The sequence below is a fragment of the Stegastes partitus genome, unplaced genomic scaffold (genome assembly GCF_000690725.1).
Source record: "Stegastes partitus isolate 25-593 unplaced genomic scaffold, Stegastes_partitus-1.0.2 Scaffold667, whole genome shotgun sequence".
In the NCBI taxonomy this organism is placed as follows: Eukaryota; Metazoa; Chordata; class Actinopteri; family Pomacentridae; genus Stegastes; species Stegastes partitus.
The window spans coordinates 341954-356725 of NW_007578398.1; the positions used below are offsets into that span (position 1 = coordinate 341954).

At 43.7% G+C, this 14772-nt stretch overlaps 1 protein-coding gene across 3 annotated transcripts in view; it reads left to right on the forward strand.

Moving 5' to 3' along the window:
• The window catches only part of lpgat1 (lysophosphatidylglycerol acyltransferase 1), a 56150-nt gene extending 42795 nt beyond the window's left edge, over positions 1-13355 (forward strand). For 2 of the 3 annotated variants that reach the window (XM_008290343.1, XM_008290344.1), the window contains exons 7-8: positions 8265-8371; positions 10287-12220. In XM_008290343.1, the coding sequence (XP_008288565.1) occupies positions 8265-8371; positions 10287-10438 (259 nt within the window). In that variant the 3' untranslated portion in view covers positions 10439-12220. Of the gene's footprint in view, positions 1-8264; positions 8372-10286; positions 12221-12261 lie in introns of those variants that run through there. The other variant, XR_520503.1, reaches the window with a different exon arrangement.
• Positions 13356-14772: the final 1417 nt, after the last annotated feature.

A 14772-nucleotide genomic window follows, 5' to 3' on the forward strand; every position in this document is an offset into this window, starting at 1 on the left:
TGATCGTGGTGTGCCACACTATCTTCTCGCTAACAAAACTATGCAGATACCACTGCTGATACTTTGGGAGAGACGTATGTTTTTGTGCTGTGCAACGGGTGAGAAAAGTTAGTCTGGAGCCCTGCTGAAACAATGAAAACATGTTTCTGAGGCTCATGAACTGCAAAATCACTCACTGATGTTACGTTGTGGATTCAGAAGTACAATATTTACATCTGAGGAACATTAGAGGAATACAAATATAATTAAAATACCTGCTGGCCGGTTTAAAAATGTTGTTTTGTTTTGTTTTTTTAATCTCCAAAACTGCATCATTTACCAAGACCAGAAACTATCAGAATGAGAAAATCACCTGAGTTTAGCCTCTCAGTGGTATCTCAACTAATCAGTTTTAACCAGTTCTCATATCATTTCATTCAGATTACTTTATTTTACACGTCTTGTTTAAAAATCGGCCAGCAGTAATGTGTTTGCCTTATCAGAGTGTGAAAAAATCCAAATATTCTGCGCTCACAAGCACAAAGCCATCGGTGACTCATGTGACAAAAATTCAGGGACTTTCCAGCTGACTTGTTTACCCAGAGCAGAGAGGAGACAAGTATAGAAAGATATTCAAAAGGTGAAATGTCTGTGGTTTGTACAGCCACAATTTTTGTTGTTGTTTGTTTGTTTCTTCTTTTTCATGCTTCAAAGACATTTCTGAGTTCCTGCTTACTGACTTCTAGTGATGGTTGTGTCTCCGTAGAGGTTCAGGACGTTGTATTGCTGTGAAAAATGAGAATACACTGAGTGACAGGAGCAGAAAACTCCCAGAAACTGCCCAGAGTTCAGAGGGTAAAGTACATTACTTGAGCAAATGTTTCTGCAGTTTGTCTTTGGGTGGAGCCTCCTGTCGCTTCCCGCCAGCGGCGACCTCGACCGTGAACCCTAATAAGGAGCAGGATGTTCTGACATCTGCGTGACTATCGAGTCGGTTCAGGCCACGTAGCGCTGTACACCTGCGGCAGGGCTTTTATTGCCTCTTGCTCCTGACTCCTGCACTGATAACAGGTCGATGCTCCTCCAGTCGGCTGTTATCAACCGCTACACTGTCGGTGCTCCACGCCGACAACAGAAACACTGTGTCGGACGCATATGGTCACCGTGACAAGGTGAAACTTTGTTCCTGCCACGTAGACACGAAGATCAAAGAGGGGACAAACACATGCTAGAGTTACAGATTTTGAGAGCACGTTTTCGCTTCAGTTTGTTTGCACTGTGAAGAAAATAGTTTGAGTTCTTGTTTCATACGTTTACCAAGAAGTCGAACTCCTCAGACAGTTTTGTCGTGCTGAATCATCCGCGTTGCATAGTTTCGTGTGGCGAAATCGAATTCTGGTGACTGTTAACTAATCGTGCTTCAATTTTCTGAACCTTAAAGACGCAGAGCATCTCTAAAAGCATCCTTTTAAGCAGCAATCACTGATGCAAGAATGTCTTTATGGAAGCAGTGCTCATGCATGCTGAGGGAGAAGAAACGAAAATAAAAGCATCGACCTTTTGCGGAGTGTTTTAAAAGTATCCTAAATATGAGAATGAAAAGTAGTCTTTCGCATGTTGGGATTTTTCTCAACTTTCCTCCCTGCGGCCCAGCCCTCCTCACCGCTGTTGGTTTCTGTCCTGTCTGTTGTTCTACACCACACCATTTCCTGGAACACAGGCAGCCTCGAGACAGAGAGGAAGCAGATTAAAGACTAAATGGAGCAATTAACGAGCGGGCTCCTACCGTCCCTCAACTTCTCTCTGATTGCAGATAAGGGCTTCTTGGCATTCTGCAAGCAAAGGGCCCTTAAGAGTCGTGGAGAGTGTGCGGTTTGCTTAGGGATCTCCATCAACCTCAAGGAAGTCACGTGGCTATTGATGCAGCACAGCAGACATAAAACAAGGACGCATGCATGAATTCCCAGAGGTCGTCTTTGTTGAATTGTTGCTTCATCTCCGTCGCTCCATCGGAGGACTGAGAACTCAAAGGCACCAGTTTGGGCCTCAGAGCTTCATCACTCTCAGGCAAGGACCCTTATCTTAAGTAGAAAGAGACTGGGAGCAGGACAGGAGACTTTTTTTCTTTTGCTCCCAGAGCCACACTGGCCACTAATCTCAATATTCACCTTTTCAACATTGTGCCAGAGAGCAGGTCTCCCAGGGTACTTCTTTGTTTCTCAAGATTTTACAGCCAGAGATTTAGGGCCTTATAGAGTCCCCAAACAATGACTGGCTTCCCTCCAAAGAGGCTTGTTGAGTGGACAGACTTCTACAGCTACAGTCCAGATTTAATTAGCTTCCTAGACCAGTTCAGGGTGGAAACAATATCTCAAAAATAAGAGCCGTACAGAAGCTAAACGGCTCAAACATGGCAGTAAATATGAATTGACGTAAAGCTTCTTATTTATCAGGTTAATTTTTTTTATTGAGTAAACACGTTGCCCGACGATCGTGAGAGAAAACAGCCGTGAAATCCGTTAACTATGTTCAGTTCATCTATTCATGTGCAAGAAACTTCTGAAAATACCCGCAGACGTCGGGGCATCATTTGTAAGTAAAGATGCACGTCGTGTGTCACATGTAGCGCGGCTCGACACGTGGTAGAAGCCCGACGCTGAAGGTTATTGACGGGAGAAACTGCAGCTCTCCCCCAGCTGTCTGTCTGTTCGCCAGGGTGTCAGGTTAACAAGCAGCCCGGTGCCAAGTGGGTTAGGGTGGAAACGAGAGCGCAGCCGTGGCCCCGGGCCAGCACATCACCACCGGTTCCTCTCCTCCACCACCACCACCACCACCACTATTGTACGCTGTGACACATGCTGCTGAAACTCTGTTTCTCACTCAGCACAATATTGACACGGTAGAGCAGCGTTTCATTTTTCACACTAGTGCAAACAAAACCACAGTGGAGCATTGTTATAGACTGTGTGTCTCGGCCTCGCAGTCGCTGAAACGTTGCAGCCTGCTGGCGAGATGCTACGCTGATCAAAGTCTGCGAGGGAAAACAAGACCGCTGGTGGCGGCCGCAGCTTGAACTGGAGACAAACCTGTTGCACATCAGCAGCCAATAGAGTCCTGACGTCTGTACCTCCTCTCCACATGCTGACTAATAACTTCTCACCTACATTTTAGGGTCCTTTAAGGTTAGAATTGTGTTTTTGGTAGCATCTTAGCATTCGTATTGTTATGGTATTTACTTTGTGTAATATATTGAAAAAGTACAGAAATTAAATTGGACTGAATGAATCGTTTTAGATGGATTGGGGTGATTTTTAGGGAACTGCACCTGCAGAAGCAGTTATACTCTTTAAAATAGCAGACAAGATACTGGCAAAGGCATCCTAAGTAGTTTCTTGCTTTGGGTGTCATTTTTTTCATAAAGTACTTTGAGATCTAAACGAACAAATTCGTTGTGTTGCCTCTTGTAGTGGCAAAAATCACAAGACCCTGCTGACAGACTTCCTGTTTTATATCAACATCATCCTTTCCGTAGCCGAAATTTTTCCACAATTGATTTCTTTTTGCAAACAAATCTTCCCGTTCTGTGTTTCCTTCCTGATGCTCACACGCTCTGCTGTGAAGCCTGCATGTGTCTTTGTCTAGTTTAATAAAGCTTAAGGCAGCAAATGATTATATATCATTACAGTTTGTTTTTTTCAGGCTAGTAACTGATTCTGCTGCGACATGAGAAAGCGTTGTTGGAGTTCCTTGCAGTCTTTTACTGTAAAAGACTAAAAATAGAGTTTCAAATTGTGCTGCTTTCACTTTTTCACACTTTTTGTGTATGTTCAGCTACTAATAGTGTAGTTAGTAGGTCGCTTTTTTGTTGCATCTTCAAAAGTTTATAGATTATAGATTAAAGGAACAGCCAAGCAACACCAGGTTTAGAGATAAAAGCTGCTAGACGTCATTCAAGTGTACAAGTTTTATCGACACTGAAACTAACTGTCAGTTGCAGCATTAGAAATTACCCTCACAAGTCCAACTAAAACGTGAAGCCAGGTGTTCTCCGTTCAGGATGTGACTCCAGCCAGCGAGCTTCCCACTCGCCGGTCGATTTTTCTCTCTAAGTGATTAATCTGAGGACTCTCGTGCAGATGTGGCTACCGACGCTGTTCTCAAAACAAACCTGGCAGATGAACCGGTGAAATCAGCTGATGCGGGGAAGACGCTGTGCCCTTATCTAAGCACATCATTGTTGTTTCCCTGGACCCAAATCAGCAGCTCCTCCTTCAACCTCAGCTGCTCTCAACAGCTCGTGCAGCTGCTCCGAACGCCGAAAGATCCTGATTTGTGCATGAATATTTCAGCTGCAGGAAAGCGCTGTGGCAGCCACCTGCTACCCAAGGCCCTAAACGCTCAAACCCTCCGATAAGTGGCCCGAGTCGGCTTTTGTTTTTCCTCTGCCAGGGTTACGGCGCTATCGGTTTACATTTCAGGCGCAAAGAGGGACGGCATCATGCAGTGGAGCAGGTGTGAAATGCTCTCCAGGCTCTCGCGTGTTACATTAGACCATAGATTTAATCATTCATTCACTTATAATTAATGACACCGCCATCACCGATCATGGCTGTGACTAAAGTGTTCAATTTGCCACACAAAAATAGGCTTTTAATGGGAGCTACATGTGCAGCCGAATCCAGCAATGACCACCTATCGCCACGACCAGAGGAACAAATTTGATTTGCCTTTCATTCAGTTGCTCCTCTCTGTCCTTGATATCATATCAGCCTTGTTAAGATATTTTAATTTGTCTAGTTTTCTCAGCCGCTGTCTGAATCTCCTGTGCCTTGCTTTGACAAAACGTCAGCACTTAGCGGTCGGTCCCTATGTGACAGGAAAGACACCTGATATCTGCAAACAGAGGAGGAGAAGCTCCGTGGAGCGTCTTGCTTCGGCCTCTAATCACCCTATCAGGTGGCCACAGCAGCTTAGCTCCAGTGTTGTGTTACTATTGGTCTGTTTTATCTTCAAAAGTTCAGCTTTATGAGATCCTTTAACAGCCAAAAGTAGTGGATTTTTGTCGGCTTTATCTTAAACTTAAACAGACGTTCTGAGCTGCCAGGCACATGAAAGTTGCTCTGCTTAGACAGGATCTTGTTCAGACTTGCCACAGAGCGACGCCCACACGCTGAACTGCTGGATAATGAGCACAAGTGTCCATAGATTCGCACCTAAAATATTCGAACTGAACAGAGGTGCACGTTGAATCACCGGCTCCTGCCCTTCTGATCTGTGCAACGAGCCGGCCCAGCCTTCTTCTGATTTGGTCGCACAGATTGCGTCGGTCTTTTCTGTCTTCCCGTCCGTCTGTCTTTTACCTTTCAGACCAATCGTCCTTAGAACAGGAGGTCAGCCAGAAGAAAACACGCCTCGTATGTGCCCCGTAGTCAGACCACAGAAGTCAGTTCAGCCATTAAAAGTTTAACACGAGTGCTCGATCTGATCAGTTTGCTTTATTTATTACATTTCCAATTTAATTTAGCGGATCATTAGGGCTCCAACTACCAATTATTTTATCAATTAATAGCGTGTCATTTATCAGTAAATTCAGGAGGACATCTCGGCTGATTAATTTGCTCTCATTAACGACAGAGAAAAGCATCAGATCAGATCTGCCTGATAAAGCGACCGTCGCATTAGATGCCGATTCATTTTCTATATTGTCCTTTTAGCTCGCTAAATATTCCAACAACAAAAAAAGCCTCATAATTATAAACGAACACATTATTCCCACTGAATCGGCACGTTCGAGCCAACGCTCCTCGTTATTATTTCCTGTTTTTGTAGTGTTGATGGTTTTATTTCGGGGGCTGGCTGCTGTCACTGTAAGCACAGATGATGGTCATGATGCTCATGCCTGCAGCAGACCGTGAGAATCGAGCCTGTCGTCCCGGGCTGCATCTCCAAGACAGACGTCCTCCTGACAGCCGAACTGTTGCCTTTCCTGAGATTGCTTTTTAATATGCAATACATTGATCAGCCCAGCAATCAATACCGTATCAGTTATTACTTTCCTGCTACAGAAGCGTTCCTTGTTGGCACAGATGTACTTTGACTGTGATCATTATGCTGTCAGGAATATTGAGCAAATGTTGAGTGCAGAGGAAATGCTCGTCTGAGGGAGGGAGGGAGGAGACGGTAACCTCTATTTGAAGGTGACCAGGAGCCGCCTGAGTGGGAGTGCAGCCTACTAGAGACCCCTTCTGGCTACAGAAAAGATTTCATCAGCGCTGTCATCCCGGCTCGTAAAAGTGACCCTTTTTTATCAGCCACCTACCGTTTCTGCAGCGTCAGCCGCTGATTCAGTCTTTAAAAAGTCATCCCTCATTCGTGTTTGCAAAAAAAATTAAATAAAAAAAACTTGTTGTTTCAGCTCCATCTAGAAGTGGATAATTGGAGAAATACGTGAGCGGAGATTGGCAGCTACATGTTAGTCATGCTAATAAATGTCATAACTCCTGTGATGGTGAACAGAACATTTGGGAGAGAACTGTGGTTCTGATTGTGTGTTTTTTTAAGAAGCAGGATTCAGACCTGCTGCTTCGGTACACTTTTAGCTAAGATACCTTCATGATGTCTGAACTACAATAACAATCCCTTTAATTTAAATTTCACTGAGTAGCTGTTGCTCCAATCAAACGCCAAAACTTATTAAACGACCGTCGCCTTTTACCGACATCGTTTTGTGAAGAAAGGCTTCAGCTAACGGCTATTTTCTTTCCTAATTACTAATTAATTGCTGATTTATTTTCCTGATCAATCAGATTGGATTATTGTCACTGTGTACACGGAGCATACACGGATTCAGATGCGCTTATGGAAACATTAATACAGGATATACAAACAAGAAAATAAACAGTCAAAATCAAATCAGGTTTATTCTCATTTTGCTGCACATACACAGTAGAGATGAGAGAGCGTTTCTTCAGGATCCAACAACTTAAAGCAAAAATAGCAAAACTGTAAAAATATAATAAAAATAAAACCCCATCCCCATGCATGTAATTGCAGAGTGAATATAGAAGTTATTGCACATCACTGGTTATTGATGATTATTGCTCAAAGAAAAGGAAAATTTTCAGATTTAAGAACCTGGAATCAGAGAATTTAGACTCCAAAAAACCGACTAATCCATCCATCATCTCTACACCTTCATCCTCACTAGGGTCATGGGGGGCTGGAGTCTATCCCAGCTGACTCAGGGTGAAGGCAGGTTCACCTGGACAGGTAACCAGTCTATCACAGGGCTACACTTAGAGACAGACAACCAAGCACACTCACATTCACACCTACGGACAATTTACAATCACCAATTAACCTCAACATGTTTCTGGACTGTGGGAGGAAGCCGGAGAACCCAGAGAGAACCCACGCTGCACGGGGAGAACATGGAGACTCCACGCAGAAAGATCCCGGGTGTCCTCACCGGCGACCTTCTAGCTGCGAGGCGACGGTGCTAACCACTGAGCCACCTGCAGCCCCTGATTAATCTATTATCACAGTACTGGGCAATTCAATTAATAGTCGACACCTGATCCATCCATCGGGTAATCGTTGCAACTCTGTCGTCAGATGTCTTGTTTTGTCCAACAAATAGTTTAAAACCCAAATATATCCGTTTATTAACAATTTCAATAAAATATTATTGTATTCTATTCTAGTCTATTCTATCCTTCACAGTGATATAAAGCTACTTCTGGCCCGACCAGCTCCTCACATGGATTAACTGTGTGTGCTGGTCTGTGAAGCAGAAAGCTTCCTGGTGAGAAGCAGAATTGCAAAGATCCAATAGTGCTGCTTCTCTCTGACTTTGAACTGCGACTTCTCACTTTCTTGATGGCTAAAACCGATTCAACTCGTGCGGTTTGATTTTTTTTATTTTTTTTTCTTCTCCCACTCACTTCTAAGCGAGACATTTTGCGGAGCTGCACGAGCTGTCTGTCTGCTGTCAGAGCTCCCCTCAGCACTTCTGTCTCCCGGTGACACTCTGATGAGGCTGCCAGCTAATGAATCCTCAGAACAAGCTGAAGCTACAGCAAACACAGACTGCTGTAATAGACTCCGGTTTGAAATAGACTGCTCCGCTCAGGGACCACGGCTGACTCCCCGGGTTTGGACTGCAGCTTCCACGACAGATCAATGCAGACGGGTTTTTTTTTTTGCTGAGTGAGACTTCAGTAATCCTTTTTTGTGTTTCATCTCTCTCCCTGTCTGCCCGTCTCTCTCTCTCTCTTCTTCTTCAGGATGTACCCCATAAAAGAGGTTCCTGTGGAGGCAGAGGCCCTGACTGACTGGCTGTACAAGAGGTTTGTGGAGAAAGAAGAGCTGCTGGCCCACTTCTACAAGACAGGTCTGTCTCTCCGTGTCAGTCCGATGAAGTTAAACTGAAATGTTATGACGATTTTGATGATAAACATATTGAGATGCAAAGCAGGAGGAGCTATTTTTGGCGTCCGTGCTGCTGGAAGTAAAAGTCCCATTCAGCGTTCCCATAGGAAATGATTCATGAATTCTATTTGGAGTGCTTCTGTGGCTCGGATTGGCTTTTAGAAATTCTTCTAGTTCAGTCCAAATACACGTCATTTAACTGTCTTAGAAAATAACGTCAACATACAAACTTAAAAAATGTATTCAGATTTTCTGAACAACTGCAGCAACAGAATCTAATTCACACCTCTGGCTGGCTTCTTCTCCATGGCAACAGCAGCAGAGGCTCGTGGGTATTGTAGTCTTTAAAAGCCGTCCGCTGTGCCAAAAGGACGGAGAAACGGGATTTCTCAGAAGCTGAAATAATTGAAGCCGGTGGCCAAAACACGAGCTGACGTGGTCGTTACATCACCCAGGAGGGCTCTGTGAAGCAACGTTAACGGATAAACTGAGATGAGAACACAAAAAAAGGGGAAAAACGCTTCCAGAACCAGCTCACATGTTTCCCATGGCAACAGTTGACTGACATTCGAGGGCACTTGTTGCTAGGAGACACATCATGCTGTATAACCTGTGAATGTTTTCACCCTTTTTCAACAAGCACACACAGTGTTGTTTAAAGACACACAGAAAATAACTGAAAACACCTGCTGCATTACAACATCAACCCTCCGAACCCCAAAACCCACTGGTGGGTTTGAACTAGTGATGCACGATATTAAGATTTCTGGCCGATACCGATATCTGATATTAAGACTTCTGATATCGCCGATAACCGATATCACCGATGTCGATATTCTATTTTTGTTCACACCAAAAAATGAGTAAGCGCTGTGACAAAACTATGCAAAAGAAATAAGACCACATAGTCTAATTTATTACATAAAACATATTTAAACATATTTAACGTTAAAGGACCATTTAAGTAAAACATCTGTGAAATAGCAGCGATATCAAACGTAGAGACGAAGACGCTGATGTTAAACGATCATCGACTAAATGTGTTCATTGGACCGATACCGATATATGAGGAAAAACAACACTAATATCGGCCGATACCGATGTGGTTGAACGTCATGTTACCTTTTTTTTTGTTTGTTTGTTTGTTTTTTAAACCCACAAAACTCCAGCGTTTATCGGAGCCGGAAACGGTGAAAACAGAACAAATCGCTGAATTTCTAAATCACTTTGTTTTTCATTTCTCATTTAGAAATTTACCAAAAATAAAAACTGTAAATGCGTTTGTGACCCTGCTGTGATCTAAAGTCACATGACAAAAGTTTAGAGACTCGTCGACTAAACTGCAGTTTGTGTTTCTACGTAGCTGATAGGAGACAAACAAAATTTAACATGTAAGCACTGAAACATCTGTAGTACGCTGAGGCATCGCTTTTTTCTAGTCGTCATGAAACCTTTGGGCAACAATGTTGATTCCAGGTTTTATCAGTTTTTGGAAAACAAGAAATTATATAAACTCAGCTTTATTTTTTATTTTTTTATTAATTTATGGCAGTGCTTCCAAAAACACATTCATGAGTCGTCCCTGCTTCTATCCACGGTTGTACTGTTTCCATAGAGGTGCAGGACTTTATATTGCTGTGAAAAATGAGCCCACAGTGAGTGAACATGAGTGATGCTGCTCGGTGATGAGAGGGTTAAACATATAGGAGGCTGCTCAATTCAGCTTCCACTCAAATGGTAGAACGCGGTTAGCTTAGCTCGCTCACGTTAGCGCTACGGCATGTTTAGAAATAAACGCCATCTGCAGCAACAGACCAGGAACTCTCCACAGCAGCAGCAGCGTTGTGATGAATCCGTCTCTGTCCGTCTCTTAACAGAATCATTCCCTCCCCTGGAAGGAAAGAAGGAGGCAGTTTCCCGGCAGATGACCCTCGATCCCGTGTGGCTGTGCTTGATCCAGTCGTTTGCTTTCGCCTCCGGCTACATGTGGTACAGCGTCCTCCAGTACCTCTACTGCTGTTTATTTTGAGCGCGCTGACGAGGTCTCTATCGGACCACTGGAAAAGCCTCAGGATCAGTTGGTGTGTGGCCCAGCGTCATACTTGCCCCCCTACGATGGATGAATGTACATTTGCCACAGTGGAGAGACTTAATAGGAAACAAAAGATAAAAACATATGAAGACAACGTACACAAACACACACACACAGACGACAGAAACCCATACAATAGCAAACCGGTCACAGGCATAGTTAACTTGCACACAACCCTAACGCCACACACTCGCTCCCAGCGGCCTAGCAGAATAATCTCTCACACTCGTCACGACTCACATTTTGATGTTTACACGTCCTCATACACGTAGACACTCACATGAGTTTTTATTCAAAGTTAACGAAATGAGGCTCAGGACTCCTCCAGAAGATGCTCTGGACTGGACTCTCTCCCCCTCCCAGGCTTTAGCCGTAGTAGTTTTACAGAGTATAAAGTGTGTATGGACGTGTGTGTGTGTGTGTGTGTGTGTGTGTGTGTGTGTGCGCGTGTGTGTGTGAGCGTGAGCGAATCTATGTGACTAGAAGCATAATGTCTGCCCTTATTCTTCTTCCTGGCGAGAGTCGAAGTCCACTGGACCTCTCTTTCGGCCTGCTGCCCCGTCAGCCGGCTACACCTTCCAGAGCGAGCGGCCGCATGAACGTTGAGGCGGCGCAGCCGGATGCTCCTCTGGCCTTCATTGCACTAAGGATCCATACTGCCCTAACTGCTCCCTGCCCCAGGAAATACTCCTGAACGGTAGCTGTCAATGTTTTAATTTTCTTTTATTTCTCTTCCCTTAACCCGCATATCTTCACAACAACGGCCATTGTATTTGTTGTTGATGTCTCTCTCTCTTTTTTTGTTGTCGTTGTTGTCGTCGTCGTTGTTGTTGTTGTCGGGACTATTTTTCCGTGTCCGCCTGTCTGTTGAGTCAGTATTGTGAGCTCGCTGAGAAAAGGGGGATCATGTTTACACTGGCGGCCCTGCTGAAAGCCTAAAGGGAAGGTGGCTACGATGTGATTAAGGATTGTTTTTATTTGTTTGTTTCTTTTTTCTTTTTTTTTTTTGTGACAGACCTGAAAGGAGGAAGAGAAGACGTGCCGTAACGCTTATTTAAAAGCTAACAAAACAAAAAAAAAAAAACAGAACTTGGTGGCAACGCAGGGCAAAGATTTGCAGTTTGATCACCTAAAGAGTAACTTCTTGTTCTTCTTTGTGGATTTCCCCCTTTTCACCTTCTGCTCTCCAACACACACACCAACATGCACACACACGACCATGTGCAGCTACACAGCAGAGTAGACGTCTGTCCCGAGGATCGTCTCAGCGCGACAGACCAAGAAGGCAGAGACTCGTATTCCCCCATTGGACTACATAGTTTTACAAATATTTAAGCCATATGCTTAGTGTCGTCGGGGTGGGAAAAAGACATGGAAAAAAAAAAACGACAAAAAAAAAAAAAACGACGTGATTTTTATAGGAAGCTACCCTAATGTTCAGCATTCTACAATAGAGATTTTGGCTTACAGAACTATAGGTGTCATTACTGTAAATTTACAGCATAACCTGCCTAAGTGAGTGTGTGTGGTTGTCTCCCTCCCCACCCCCCAACCCCCCATTTTTGATATATACGATTCATGTCGTGTTGCTCTGTGACGTCAGAGTGTGGCGGCAGTTTCACCTCCAGTGGTCAGATTTTAATTCATTTTAAGTCACACGAACTGTTCTTGTCCTCATGTCATTGGTTTGTTTCAATCTTGTACATAAAAGAAAAAAAACGCAAAAAAAAACACGAACTGTTCTTGTCCTCATGTCATTGGTTTGTTTCAATCTTGTACATAAAAGAAAAAAAAAGCAAAAAAAAAAAAAAAAAGCTGAGGAAGAGTTTTTGGAAGCGCGTTTTGGTCCGTGACAATTTCAGAGAATTTTATTTTAAAATATGAATGTTTAACAAAAAAAAGAAGAAGAAGGAGGAACGGATTCATTTCTCAGTGTTACCCTGTATTTGTTTTGACCAGCAAGTTAACGTGTGCTTCGTGACGTTAGAGCTGCTGTCGGTCCGCGTGCACAGCGGCACACGGGCCCACGTTCAAACTTCTACCTTTTGTTGTTTTTTTTGTTTTTGTTTTTTTTGAATCATCAGGATTTAGTGGAGAAACTATCAAGCCTTACCGGACGTCCTGGTCGACCACAATCCCCCAAAACAATGCTGTTTCCTCGCATTCCCTCTTGTTAATGAAGACGGTTTCAGGGTGTCGAGCTAAAACTGGGCCAGCGAGGAGGGAATCACTCGTCACTTACGAGGGAAACTGGCAGGGCCCTGCAATGACGCAGCTGTTGTCTCTCGAATGTACTCGTGTCGTGGTTTTGAGGTCGGTTATTTGTAATTTGCTTAGCCTGCTTTAACTATGAAAATTATAGAGGAGCAGTAATTATCATTGTCATAAACTAATGCATAAAAGGTGCATTTTAGTAGTGCTGGCTGCCCTCTGTTGGTAAAAACTGTGTGAAATGCAAAAAACAAAAAAAAAGGAAAAAAAAAAAGGGCTACCTGACGAGGTAGGTTAAACCGTTTTTAATCAGACTGTACATGTGTTTCATCCCGCGGCCCTTTCAGATTCCCCTCCATCGTGAGAGTGACTTGAAATGAAGCTTCATCTTTTTTCTTTCTTTTTTTTTTTCCCCCCCCACCTTTTTTTTTTTTTTTTCTTTTTCTTTTATTGACCATGTTTCCAAAGAAGGCAGGGAAATAATGTTTTCCTAGATGTGGTTTTAGGAAATAAACACAATAGGGATTTAAATTATACTAGAACTGTCTGTAATTTTCCATTTTGTACTTCTCCTTTAATTCCTAGCTACACAGCCATTTTACAACACAAAAAACTTGTGCTGGAATAAAACATCATAAAGATCCGAACAGTGTACGTCTCGTTAATTGTTTAAAAAAACACAAAATGCTCAGAAGGTGTGTCGCTTGAATGATGCTCAAAGGACCCAAAAAACATGTGCTACTTGTTTTTAAATCTTATTTTGGAAAGCTTCAATGCATGATCAGTTTGAACAGACCCACACCTCTTCATGAAACATTCAGGGCCACAGCCTCGGATGGTCTAACAAAGCCACCGCATAGGAAGCTGGTGGTACGGAGATGAAGTGTAGGTTGCATGATGGAAAGACAGGAGGCCAAGTCTCTTTGTCCTGACTTGCAGTTGATCAATTATGAATGCACCAGATCAAAAGAAATTAATGAACTCAAGTGAGGCTCAATAATATTTAGGAGTAGAGAGAAAAGGTCTCGCTGAAATTAAACTGTGCCAAAAAGTCCTTGATTCCCGCTAATGTCCTCTCTGTTTGTCTGCTAATGTAAAGGCATGATTTCCCCGTTCTGTCCTCGGTCAGGTGAGGAGGCTGTGAATGTCGTCTGGGTAACCGGAGCCTGTGTTTGTTCGGCTCGGTACCCGTTGTTTAACCGCGGCGTCAGTCACTGGCTGTTGAAAGTAACTGGCTTGTGTTACAGAGCTCTGATTTCAGCCGTGACGTCGGGGGAAGGTTTCACACCGAGCTGATGTCGGCGTCTTCTGTCAACACAAGACGGACATCAAGTCTCCTTCAGCTCAGCAGGAGCCTCGCTGCTTCACTAATCACAGTTTATCAGACAGTCGCTTGTATGAAGGGGAGCATTTGCAGACATGTTTGTCAAACCGGCTGTTTTTGTGTTTGAGAAGGCTGCAGGGTGTTTAGCATCGTTGGTTCGCGTCCCGGTGAGGACACCTGGGATCTTTCTGTGTGGAGTCTCCATGTTCTCCCCGTGCAGCGTGGGTTCTCTCCGGGTTCTCCGGCTTCCTCCCACAGTAAACAGTTTCTTCCTTGATTTTCCGTTGATGCATTTTAATAATTGTTAAGACTCCTGTGGATTGCTGTGTATGTCGTATGAGAGGTAATAATCACCAAAAAGTGTCTTAGCGAGGTGTTGAGCCTGTGTGGAGGCCATAACGTACCATTTTTATTCTCATCCAACCATCGAGTGAATCCTCCTGGCCAGTGGATGGAGGCATCGTCGTCCTGGACGAGACCACTCCTGTCAAGAGAGAAATGTTTGCTGTGACTCTTCCCCAAAATATGCCACCAGATCCCCGCAACACCAGATCCCCTCAATGTAGAATTGATCTTTAAAATGAATATTTTATGCAACGACACCCGACTATAATGTCAAACTCTGTTTAATTGTTGAGGACGAGCTGCCCTTCTGTTTTCTTTACATATCACATGAACATACGAGCATCACAGTCATCAAACACACACCGTCCATCACGGTCCTGGACCCTTATTA